This window comes from Canis aureus, chromosome 14 (assembly GCF_053574225.1).
Source record: "Canis aureus isolate CA01 chromosome 14, VMU_Caureus_v.1.0, whole genome shotgun sequence".
Lineage (NCBI taxonomy): Eukaryota > Metazoa > Chordata > Mammalia > Carnivora > Canidae > Canis > Canis aureus.
The window spans coordinates 39,674,453-39,686,771 of record NC_135624.1 but is presented as its reverse complement, the minus strand read 5'-3'; the positions used below and the strand labels follow the sequence as shown (position 1 = coordinate 39,686,771).

The 12,319-nt window shown below is 59.2% G+C and overlaps 1 protein-coding gene across 14 annotated transcripts in view; it reads left to right on the top strand.

Annotated features, from left to right (window-relative positions):
- Positions 1-12,319, top strand: part of TSNARE1 (t-SNARE domain containing 1) — a 146,594-nt gene that overhangs the window by 29,998 nt on the left and 104,277 nt on the right. For all 14 annotated transcript variants that reach the window (XR_013351973.1, XR_013351972.1, XR_013351971.1 and 11 more), the window contains exon 2: positions 7,001-7,126. Coding sequence is in view for 11 of the 14 variants with exons in the window: in XM_077847462.1 (XP_077703588.1) it covers positions 7,039-7,126 (88 nt within the window). In the remaining 3 variants the exon portion in view is untranslated. The remainder of the gene's footprint in view (positions 1-7,000; positions 7,127-12,319) is intronic.

The following is a 12,319-nucleotide window of genomic DNA, read 5'->3' as shown; positions in this document are numbered from 1 at the left end:
AAAATGGGAGGGCTGCCTTGGTTTTAGGAAGCATTTGAAATATACGTGCCTGTGCCGCTGCCGGAGCCTTCATGCCTGCGGTCTCAGGTGCATGGCCCCGGCCCCGGCGCGTGTCTTTGCTCACGTGCACTTTGCTTTCTGATGTGATGCTTTTAGTTCTCAGTACACAGATCCTGTACTTTTCTTACAGATTTACTTGTAGGATATAAAAAAAATCTCCAATGAGTTTTAATTTTATTTTTAACTTAATATTTTTGGATGTGACAATTCTAGATTTAAAGAGTCACCAGGTTAACAGACATCGTGTGCGCCCCACGGCGCCCTCCCCCCCAGGGCTTCATCTTTCCGGGTGTCTGCGTGTGTGGCACACACACGCATGTTTCCTCCGGGACAGCTTGAGCGTGAGCTGCAGGCATGGTGCTCCCTGGTCCTCGGATACATGCTCTCTGCTGCAGGCGGGGCACGGTGACCCCGGTGAGGACACTACCTCAGAGGCGACCCTCTCGTCTAAGGGTCGTGTTTGTGTTCTCAGGGCGGAGCTTGTGAGTGGCTGTGCGGGGGCAAAACTGGAAGTAATGAACGTGCATGCACAGCCATGTACGCAGTGATGTCTGTGGGCACACGTCGTGTCTGTGCTGTGCACCTGCTGAAAATTGAATGCACATGGGTGACTCCCAGCTCCAGTTGGGTGGTGCTCTCGGGGCAGAGGTGGTGCTGGGGTGAGGGACGGGTGAGTGACAGGTGGCCTCTCCCTACGAGGCGTGTGGTCTGGCAGGGAGGACCCGCGCGGGGTGGATGGACCTGAGGCTGGTGCCTGCTGCCGAGAGCACACCCGGGCAGTGGGGGAGGCGGCGGGAGCAGCTGTAGCCCCGGTGGGTCGGCGGCCTGCCCCTGGATCCCGCCTGAGTCTGCGATTTGGAAGAAGTGACCTCCACTTTGTGAGTTTAGTTTTCTCATCTCCAAATAGGGGCTCGAGTTAGATCAGGGAGTGGCTGGCACAGGTGTTGCCCTCCCGTGAACCCGTGGTATCCATCCGTCCTCGTGCTGGGCCCCCCGTGACTCCAAACACGTCCCAGAATCCCTCCACGTGACAGTCCTGGGCTGGTGCCAGGCGTGACTGCACTCAGGGCCAGGTCCGCTGGGTAGCCTGGTCTTGTGATGCGGTGCCCTTCATCCAGGGTCTCCAAGCTGGTTTGGCTTTCCTGGCACCCCGTGAGGGCACACTGGTGTGGCTGAGGCGTTGTGATGGGCCTGTGGGTAGCAGCCTAGGGAGCGAAGTGCAGGTCCACACGGCGGCAGTCCCCCGTGACGGCTCTGGCGTGGGCCGACTCGTGGTGTCCGCATGGCCCTCCTGTCAGCAGGCAGCCCGGGTGGCTCAGCCTCCACCTGGAACAGTGTGGTGGGACTGCGTGTCACTGTGGGCTCCAGCCTTGGCCCCGGGGGCTGCGTTGTGGTCTCTGAGCCACGCAGCCCTGGCCTCCTGGGACTGGCAGCTGGGCTCGGGGGGAGCAGCCCACGGGGCGGAGCGGGCCTGGTGTGTGACCTGGGGAGCCGGTGGTGGCTCACGGTGGGAGGATCGGGCGGTGGGGGAGGCCCCAGCCAACTTTCCCTCTGGAGCCCCTACCCGTGCTTTTCTTCCACGCAGCCCTGCCTCCTTCCAGAAGCCTCCCCACCCCCACTGCTGACAGTCGCACGTGAACAAAGGGCATCGAAGAGTGCTCTCTGCATTGGGCACTTTCCTGGGCATGACCTGGGTCCTGTCGCGCTGCCCCGAGCCCACGCTGCTTGTTGTGGTTCAGTGACGTGGAGACAAAGGACGGGTACAGAGCAGTGCAGTGACCCCGTGGTCAGGGCTGTGAGCCTTATTTCGCAGTCCCTCAGCCTTGGCCTGGCAGTGTGGCCAGAGAAGGAAGGGCTCACCGTGTGTCCAGGGAGGGGACCCGGCCACCGAGGATGTGCCACAGCCCGACGCCTGCCTGGGTCCCAGGATGGTGTGTGGGCACTGGCATAGTCCTGCCTTGAAAGCTGGATTAACCAGGGTTGTGGTTGTGCAGGGGTGGGGAAGAAGGGTGAGGCGGGTGGTGGGGTGAGCCCTGGGGTTGGTGCGGGGTAGAGAGGAGGGAGGGCTCTGGCAGAGGACAGCACCCCAGGCAGAGTGCTGGCCGAGGGCCAGGTCCCCGGGCTGTCAGGGTGAGGCCGGTGCTCGGGACTTGGAGGTCCTCACGATGGCGCACCAGCCCCCCGCCTCCCCTTCGTCCGTGCAGCGGCAGCTCGGGGCCCCCTTCACCGTGCAGGTCGCAGGTCCTCTGAGCGAAGACCCCAAGGTGGACTGATTCATTCCTCATCCTGGTCCGCCGAGGGCCAGACCCCAATGGGCAGGACCTGCTTTCCATCCTTGGGGTCCCCTTCAGCTTGAGGGGAGCAGGCCTGTCCTAGGGCATCCCCGTCTGGCAAATGCTGTTCCATGTCTGCTGCTAGGAAGGCCGGCCGTGGCCTCGGGAATTCACCGCCTCTCCGAGCCCTGGGCCGACGGAAGCAAGCTGCCCGCGGAGTCGTGTCCTGCCCGAAGCCCGGCCGGCCAGACCTGCCCGCCTCAGCCCTGGCACCGGCCCTGGAGTCGGGGTCATTGGACCCCAGCCTGGAGCTGTATCCGGGTGCTGCCTCCTGACCAGGGTCCGGTGGCGTCCTGCTGTCCGTCTGTTCCCCTCTCCTGGGCCAAGGGGCTTTGTCCCCGGGGGCAGGGCTGCGTGGCCGGGGCGTTCCCTGGCACCTCTGCTTCCTCTGCCACCCTTGGAGCAGGATTCAGGCCGTGCAAGGGACAGATGGCTCCCTTCAGGCTGCTGGCAGGGGGCGGAGGGGCGGCGGCCGGGGAGGGCCTGGCGCCGGCTGGGGGGCAGGAGGCCGGAGGCGGCTGGCAGCCCTGGCTCAGGGGGTGGCCTCCTCGGGAGCAGAGACGTCGCTCCCGTGGCCTCTGTCCCAAGGCTCTGAGGTCGTCCAGGGCCGTCCCTGCGCCCCCTGCCCATCCACATCCGCCCCGCCCTCCAGCCTGCCTGCCCTCCCAGCTGCCGGTGGCCTCGGTGGCCTCTGTCCAGCTGCTCCGTCCACCTGTCCTCGCCCATTGAGGAGTCGGGCCGTGAGCCGCTGCGGGTGGGTGAGCAGGAGCGGCGTCGGGGGAGCCGATGGCACGGCCTGGGCACGGGGCGCCCCTCGCTGCTGCCGCTGACAGGGGGTGCCTGCTGGCTGCCAGGTCCCTCAGGGGCTCAGGGCCCAGGGCGGCAGGTAGAGGGCACGCGCTGGCATTTTGTGCTTCTGGTCCTCGGGCTGGGGCGCCCCTCTGTGGCTCCGGCGGTGGGACGGCCTTCGCCACAGTCGACGCGTGGTCCAGGGCACTGCAGGCCGAGGTCGCAAGTGAGATGAGGTGGCGGGCGGGGGTCTTTCTCTTCCTGCCTCTGCAGCCTGGCTCTCACTGCCCGTCCCTCGCCCCGGCACGGCTCAGGGCCGCCTGGTGGCTGCTGTGGCCCCTCGCTGGTGCTGTTGGCTCAGCGCCCTCCCTGCGCTGTGCGTGTGGACATTCCTTGGGCTAGGAGGGTCGTGGGTGCTGCCCACCCAGCGCCCGTCACTGCCTGTGGTCCGCCTGCCCCCCAGAGCTGCCCCTGTCCCTCTCTCCGCAAACCCCGTCGGCCAGCTCCTCCCTGCTCCTGCCCAGACCCCGCTTGAGCTGCTTCTTCTGGGGAGCAGAGCGTCCTGTTGGGGCCCTCGTCACGGGACATTGTGGCTGACTCCTGACGAACCTCCACGTCCCCGAGGCCGGGACCAGGCTCGCCTGTTTCCAAGGGACGCGGTGCCCAGTGCCCTGTGGGTGCACAGGGTGTGTCTGCGGAGTTGGGCCTAATCCTCCCGTGAGCCAGCCTGGGGTCCTTGTGGCCCTCCCAGGATGCTCGGTGGCCCTGGGGCTGCCCTCCCAGCCTCTGGGGAGAACGCCGGGTCCCTGCCCGGGTCGTCTGCTCAGGGCACACACCCCCACAGCCCGCTGCTGTTTCCAGACTCTTCTTTCTGGATGGTGACGTCATTGGCATCTTACAGATGAAGCTGTGATATTTAAGTTTGGAGGATCAGCGAGCCCTTGGTGGTTGAGACGTAGCAGTTGCCTGTCCCTCCTCTCCCCACAGTTAGCTCTCTGACCCTGCGGGTCTCGGGACAGCCTGTCTCTGCTCTTGGTGACCTGCTCGTCACTGCCGCTGTGAGCTGTTCAGCAGTTGGACATTAGTGACTTGCAAGATGAGGATTGGCGTGTGCTTTAAGGTGTGTGCTTGCACACACACACGTATGCACACATGTGCACGCATGCGTACACATGCACAAACGCACACGTGCACACGCACGCGCACACATGCACATTCCCCCCCACTGGCTGCCTCCTACCCGCAGGTACACGGGGACTCTGCCGACTGCCCTGCTGCTGAGGCTGAACCCCGCTGTGAACCGGGATGGTCCCCATTTTCCGCTCAGCGTGTTTCCCTGGGGCCTGGTTGTGCCCTGATGCCACGGTCTTCCCTCTTCCCCGAGGAAGTCTCTCTGGAAACTTCTGCGCGCCCCCCCACCCACCCCTGCCCCCGGGGTCCTTCATCTTGCTCCTCCTGTTTTCCTGGATTATCGGTGCTGGATGGAGCGCGGCCTGGCATCCTCTCCCAGGAAGGGCAGTGACGGGTCCCATGTGGGTCTGGAAGCGTCTTCTGCACCTGTGCGGGGCCACCGTGTCTTCGGGTTCTTCTTGGTGGCCCGTGCGTCCCGCAGGGCAGGCCCGTGTGGCTGTGCTGCACAGTGCCCGCTCGGTGACCTTGTCCAGGTGGCGCATCCCCTTGCCTTGGTTTCCTCTCCCGACTGCTGTCCCCCGGGTGTGGGAGCGGGGCCGGTCCTGGCCTCCAGTCCTCTTGGTCTTTCCTCCTGCTTCCTGGGTGGCATCCCTGACACCATGAGCACCCTTCCTCTGAGCTCTGCTGTCCTGCGCCCACTGTGCCCTCTGAGGCCTTGCTGTGCTCCTGTCTCTGGGGGTGGTGGCGAGGGGCCGGGTGGCCTGGGTTCGCCTTCGGGGAGGCCGTTCAGTGAGATCGTGGGCACTGGCTGGCCCTGCCGAATCCACACCCTTCTCTGCTGCCAGCCACGTGGCCTGTGGCGCCTTACCCCTCTGTGCCTCGCATCCTTGTCTGCCAGGGAGGCAGCGGTGGGGCCTCCTTACAGGTCTTGGTGAGAGTGGCACCCCGAGCCTGTATAAGGTATGCAGGGAGGTGTGGGTGCGTGCCGGGGGTCCTGGGCAGCAGCATGCTTCCTGCTTTACGCTGTTCTTCCCCAGTGCTCTGCTCTGCACCATGACCCCGAGTGTCCTGGGCTCCGTCTTCCACCTCTCCTGTGTTCCCAGGTGCAGCCCAAGGCTGGCGGGCTGGCGAGCATGCAGGTGCCTCACTTGCACTGAGACCTGCTCTCCTCCAGGCCGGCGGGCACCCCTGGCTCCTCTCTCCCTGCCAGCTGTCTCTGCCCTCCCCCCGCCCCCCCGCCTGTCCATCTCCCCTCTGGGAGCGTCCAGAAAGTGAAGGGAAGTCCTGCAGGGACCTGCCAGGCAGCCGGGATCTGAGGCCTGGGACCCATGAAACAGGAAAACGTGATTTCCCCAGGGACCCTGAGTCCCTGTCAGGGTCCCCAGGCCCCCCCCCTCCCCCCACCGCCGACAGCCAGCCTGTGTGGGGCCTGAGTTTGTCTGTGTCCGGACCAGCATCGTGTCACAGCTGGCCCCGGGAGCAGGGGTGGGAACTGGCGTGTGTGCCGAGCCCCCCGAGAGATTCACCAAGAGTCAAACGCGAGCACTCGTCGCTCTCAACTGTTTTGTTTGGGAAAATGCAGCTCTGTTTCATAAAGATGTGTTACTTATCTAACAGTGGATTTCCTGTTATTTTACAATAAATTCATTAAGTGTATTTTAAAACTTCATTTTGATTTTGAATGCAGGAAACCTTGGTAGATGTGATGCCCCTAAATCAAAGCTCTGGGTACCTCCTGGCCGTGGACGGGCCCTGGGTGGCCAACAGCCTGGGCACGGCAGGGGCAGGGCGCGGCCGGGCAGCAAGCTCCGCAGCCCCCGCTGACCCCCGGAGCGTGGGCCTGCTTCTCGCCCCCGGTGAGCCCACGTGGGGCCCAGATCTGCCCTCACTTAGGCTTTCGTAGGTCGCGAAGCGCTGCGTGCCCAGCCTGGCCCATTCGGAGCGCCCAACGAGCTGTGCCAGCGTCATTGGGAAGTGGCAAATGTGGCAGACGCTGGACGAGTCTCTGCATGCACATGTGCAGACACCCAGAAAGCTGGTGACACTGGGCGCCCCGGGGAGCGGTTGTCAGGCTGGAGATGTCTCCACCGCCTTCCTGGAGCTGCGGTTCCCGGAGGAGCAGATCGGGCGGGCGGGACGGCGGGTGTCACACTCGTGCAGGCGGTTGTGTTCTGAGCGCCAGCTGTCACCGTGCGTGTCACCCACTCGGCACAGCAGGCCCGGGAGGCGGATCCTCGCGTTACCCTGGTTTTGTACATGAGGATGCTGAGGTCAGGGACGGTCAGTGTCTTGTCCTAGCAGCAGGTGCTGCGTGTGCCCCCAGCCTCCCCCAGCCGTCCTGCCGCCCCCTGTGGCTCAGACGCCTGAGCTGGAGCTGGAGATGTGGCAGGTGCACAAGCCCTTGGGCTCTCTGTGCGGCAGGGGTGGGCGGATTCCGCAGAGAATGGTGGGACCCCCGCGGCCTTTGAGAGGGGTCCTCGCGGGGTGAGCTGATGTGTAGCATCTGTCCCCATGTGGGATGGTGGGAGGCACTTTGAAGGGGCTCCGTGGGGCCACTGCCTTGGGGGTGGGGGCGTGGGGCCGCCTGGGGTGAGGGCGGGCGGGTGGGTGGGCAGGGGCCTGAGTGCACCCCGAATCTGGGCGCTGACGCCTCTCCTCCCTCCCGACCTGGTTTTTGTCTCTTCCAGCTCTGTGGGAAGGCAGAGGCCCTGCTCTCTGTGAGAAGATGTCCTACGGATCCATCGCTGGCAGTGGTGGCCTGGGGAGCCATGGTCCTTTCGGGGGATCTTCCAGACAAGGCTATCAGCCCCTAGGTAATGACAGAGGCTCACAGCGTTGGGGGTGGGGCGGGGGTGGCAGTAGACGGGCCTCTGCTGTCGGGATGATGGCAGGCGTGGGCGGTTCTGTGTGACCAACGCTGCCTGTGGCCTCGGGTGAGTGACACTGGACCTGCCTGGGGTGGGGTGGCTGGCGTTGGCCTGGGTCAGCAGCAGGAGGGGCTGCCCTGCCGTTGGGGGCGGCCTGGGGTCTACGGTCATCCCGGCACCAAGCTGGTCTGCAGGTGCCGGGGGCCCTTGGCCAGCGGCAGAGTGGAGGGATGCTCCGGCGCGGCACGGGTGTCGTTCTTGCTATACAGAGAAGGAAACTGAGGCTGGCCAGGCCTTCCAAGGCGCCTCCCCTTCCCCAGCACCGCCTCCCCCGAGGCCTGTGTCTCGGGCTTCCTTGCTGACCTTTCTTTCTGGTTTTGCTTACACACGTCTGCATCCCCACGCGGAACCTTGCACAACTTTGGAACTGTGGGATTTTACCCTGCCCTTTGCTGGTTCTGCCCCAAGTCCCTGATGCCACCAATGCCGCGCCCTCGTTTCCCTGTTCACCAGTGCCTTCTGCATGGGAGGGCCAGGGAGCGTAGCTGTTGGGGCCCGTGGCCTGGCAGCGGGAGGAGAGCTGTCGGCTCTGGGCTGCCATGCAGGTGAGGCGTGTGCTGGTGCCAGCCGCTGCCCTCGGCGCCCCGGCCTCGTCTGCCTGAGAGCTGGTGGGGGCGGGTGGTGGGCGTCTGCAGTCGGGGCGGGCCGTACTCTGCTGGTTCTCATTTACATTTCTCTGGTGACTGATGGGATGTACCCATTTCTCCTCAGCCAACTCTCCCCTGGAGTTTGCCCTCCTCTTACTGATTTGCAAGGTTTCCTTCTGGAACGTTGTTCTGTGCATCTTCATCCACTTTGGGCCTCCTTTTCGGTGCGGTGCCTGCTGGGGAGTGCGGGTGCTTAGCCAGTGGAGTTTGAGTTGTGGCTGGCTCGAGCACGCTGGTGTCTGATGCGGGGTTTGGGTTTCTGTGTGATGAGTCCTATCACAGGATGATACTGGCGTTGCACCTGCTCTCTCTCTCTCTCTCTCTTTTTAAAGATTTATTCACGAGACACACACAGAGAGAGGCAGAGACACACGCAGAGGGAGAAGCAGGCTCCCTGTGGGGAGCCCGATGCAAGATTTGATCCCAGGACCCTGGGGTCACACCCTGAGCCAAAGGCAGATGCTCAACCCCCAAGCCCCCCAGGTGCCCTGCACCTGCTCTGAAGCTGATATGACTGTTGTTCAGGTGTAAGTCTTCCCATCACCTGGTCTGATCACTGTTTACGGGGCGCGGAGAGGGCGGAGCTGCAATGCTCTGTTTCTCTCTTGAACCACGGGTTGTCCTGGCGTCCCCGTCCCACAGACCTGCGGAGCCAGAGCTCGGTGATGAATAATGTTTCCATGTAGGTTCTTTTGGTCAATATTTCTCTTCCTGTGCAAAACTCCCCCATAATTTTCAGAGTTACAATTTTTGGTATTTTTCACGGCAAGTTGCTCCACTTGTTTTCCCTCAGAAATGTCTTGGGTGTTTCTGGCACTTTGTTCTTGAACATAAATTTTAGGATCCCCTCATCAGGCTCGGGGTTTTGGCTGGAGCTGCCATGCATCTGCTGCATTAATGTGGCGAGATCTGGCATTTTATCGTCCGTGGGCTCCCAGTCCATCAGCTTGTGTGTCTCTTTCTGTCCCTCGGATCTTCTTTCATGTTTTGCAGTAAAGTTGTATAACTCTCATTATAAAGGTCTTACGTATTTCTTATTTGTTCTAACAAAAACAAAAACACACGTGTTTTGTTATCATAAGAGATAGCACTCTGAATATTGCACTTTCAGATCTTTGTTGCTGATACACCTACTTGACAATTGGATTTTTTGAAAAAACACAGTCGAGAGATTTTTATTTAATTTTTAAATACTTTACTTTCACACTTTCTGAATAGGGACCATTTCAAACATAGAAAAGTAGACACAAAAAAAGTAATGAGCCCCCGCGCTGCCCAGGCCACTTCATCGGGTGCCCGCTTGTGGCACATCCAGCCCCTTGGGCTGCCTGTATGTCATTCTGTGGCGAGTACCACAGCGCATCTCCTGTGTTGATGCATCCCTGTGCCTCTGCAAGGGGGGGACTGTGCACATCACCGGAGCACTGCTGGAGTGCCTGGTCAGGTGCGCCCTGGCATCGCTGACCGCTTGGTGGCTCCTCGCAAAGCAGGGCCCTGGGAAAACCCACGTGCTGCAGTTGACTCAGCTCAGCTGACTCAGCTCAGGCCCCTCAAGTCTCTCTGAAGCTCCAGATTCTCCTCCATCGTTCTGTTTTTTTTTTTTTTTTTTTTCCCCCTTGAAGTTTATTTTTTGAAGAGACCACATTTTCCCCGTGGAGTGTAATAGGTTTTTGTCCACTGACTTTATATTGTGCCATTTTGTTGAACTCATTCTATTACTGTAATTATTAGTAGAATCTGAACTTTTCTGTTTAGATGGCATCATTTGTAAATAGGGACTTTTTTTCTTTCTTTCCCAATGCGTCCATTCTTCTTCCCACCTTCCTGAGCTGGTTGAGCCCCTGTGATGCTGAGTGACATGGTGACATGGTGTTTATATCCCGTGTGAGTTTTTGGAAGAATAGGACTACACGTTCCTCAGGTGTTTCTGGGATTTTGCTGCAGAACCGTCTAAGCCTAGTGTTTCCTTCATGGAGCACTTTTTGACAAGCAGTTCACTTCTCCAGGCATAGAAACCTTCCAGGCTCTCTGTTTCCTCTTGGGTCAGTTTTGCTGTGTTGTTCTTAGTTTCACCAGGATGTTTGGATTTACTGAAATAAAATGTAGCCAGTAGCTGCCGGTTGTTGATGGGGCCGCACTGTGGTGTGGCAGAGGGCCTGGCTGGGGCCTTCACACGCTCCATCCGCTCTGCTCTGCCCCTGCCCAACCACAGCCGCCGTGAAGGCTGAGGGCTGTGCAGGTTTACCATTGTGGTGGCTGCTGTTCTATGAATGGTCACAGTATCTGAATCACATTCCCTTTTGTATTCCTAATAGAGTTTGTCTGTACCTCCCCTATTATCTTCTTTTATAATTAGTCTTGACTGAGGCTTGGCACTTTGATATTTATTTATTTATTTATTTATTTATTTATTTATTTATTTATTTATAAAATTTTATTTATTCATGAGAGAGAGAGAGAGAGAGAGAGAGAGGCAGAGCCACAGGCAGAGGGAGAAGCAGGCTCCATGCAGGGAACCTGATGTGGGACTCGATCTCGGGTCTCCAGGATCACTCCCTGGGCTGAAGGCGGTGCTAAACTGCTGAGCCACCTGGGCTGCCCTGTTTGTCACTTTTATAAGGTTCCCTGAAGAACTGACTTCTGACTTTCTTTTTTTTTTTTAAATTTTTATTTATTTATGATAGTCACAGAGAGAGAGAGAGAGAAAGAGAGAGAGAGAGAGAAAGAGGCAGAGACATAGGCAGAGGGAGAAGCAGGCTCCATGCACTGGGAGCCTGATGTGGGATTCGATCCCGGGTCTCCAGGATCGCGCCCTGGGCCAAAGGCAGGCGCCAAACTCCTGCGCCACCCAGGGATCCCGACTTCTGACTTTCTTGATACCTTCTACTATATGATTGATTTGTATTCTTGACTTTCATTATTTTCTTTTTCTTTTTTAAATATTTTATTTATTTATTCATGAGAGACACACAGAGAGAGGCAGAGACACAGGCAGAGGGAGAAGCAGGCTCCCTGCGGGGAGCCCGATGCGGGACTCGATCCCAGGACCCCGGGTCACACCCTGAGCCCAAGGCAGACACTCAACCACAGAGCCACCCAGGTGCCCCACTTTTATTTTTTTCCTTCTCTCTTTGAGTTGATGCTGTTATTTTTCTAATTCCTAAGTTGGATGTTTATTTCATTCGTATTGTTTTTATTCTTTTGTAGTAAAAACATTGAGATTGTAAGTGTTCAGACGGTCACTGCATTGGTTGAGTGTCAGGCATTCAGAAGCGTGTGGTATTTTAAAATTAAAGTTCAGTTGTGTTTTCTTATTTCCATTATGATTTCTTCTTTGACTCAAGATTTATTTTTTATTCCCTCAGGGTTTATTTAGAACTATAGTTCATTGTTTCCAAACATATGTATTCTTACCTACTTGTCTCTTAAAAATGATGTCTACTTAATTACAATTTTGTCAGGAAAGGACTTGCATTGTCCTGGTTTGTTGACCGTTGCTGAGGCCAGCTGCTGCTGGTTTCTCACCCCCTCCTCTGCGGGGTGACCTGGACAGGCTCCCAGGGAGGGGCTGGCACACCGGGCAGGATGGCAGGGCCGGGCAGAGATCTGGGCCTGTGCAGGAGCGGCTGCTGTCATCCGGGACCCGCTGCGCCCAACCACTGTGGGGTACTTGCCACCCTGGAGGTAATTATGTGTAGCTTAGGGCAACCTCTTTGTGGTAGGATCGCAGCAGGAACACAGCAGAAAGCCAACTGGTAGATTATTAATACATAAAGAACTCCCATAAATCAAAGGAAGACCTCCGAACCTCATACCAGGGGCCGGCGCTGGGAGGAGGCGGGAGGGACGGCCTGCTCACGGTGTCGGGAGGGCCCGAGCCTTGCTGGTGCCCCGAGGGAGGTCGGGGTGGTGGCAGTAGGCCCGTGCTCCCGGACCCACTGCCTTCCCTCTGGGGCCCTGCCCTCCCTGGGCTGTGGGAAGCTGCGAGGCTGCGGACGGAGAGACAGAGGCTGTCCCCACGTGGCTGAGGCAGGCGGCCGGGGAGGCGTAGCCCAGATGGGCCATCACACGGGCATCAGCGTCAGCTCTTGGAGATCGCTGGTGACCTCCACACACGTCCGATGTGGTGACAGGTGCACGGCGTGCAGGAAACAAGGCTGTGTCCAGAGTCTTCCAGTTGTGCAAGGCCCCCAGCCCCGTGGTAACGGCTTTCGCTTCCGACGCTGCGGCTGCAGACCTTTATCATTTCTTTATAATTGTTGCATTTGAACTTTTCTCCATAATTATGTGTATTCTAATAATCAGAAACAAACAATAGTTGCCTCAGGCCCCCCTCAGAGTTCAAGTGATTTTGGAGGGCAGACCAGACCAGCCCCTCCACGGGGGTCTGGAGGAGGAGAGGTCGTCCTGGAGGAGGAGGTGGGCAGGGGCT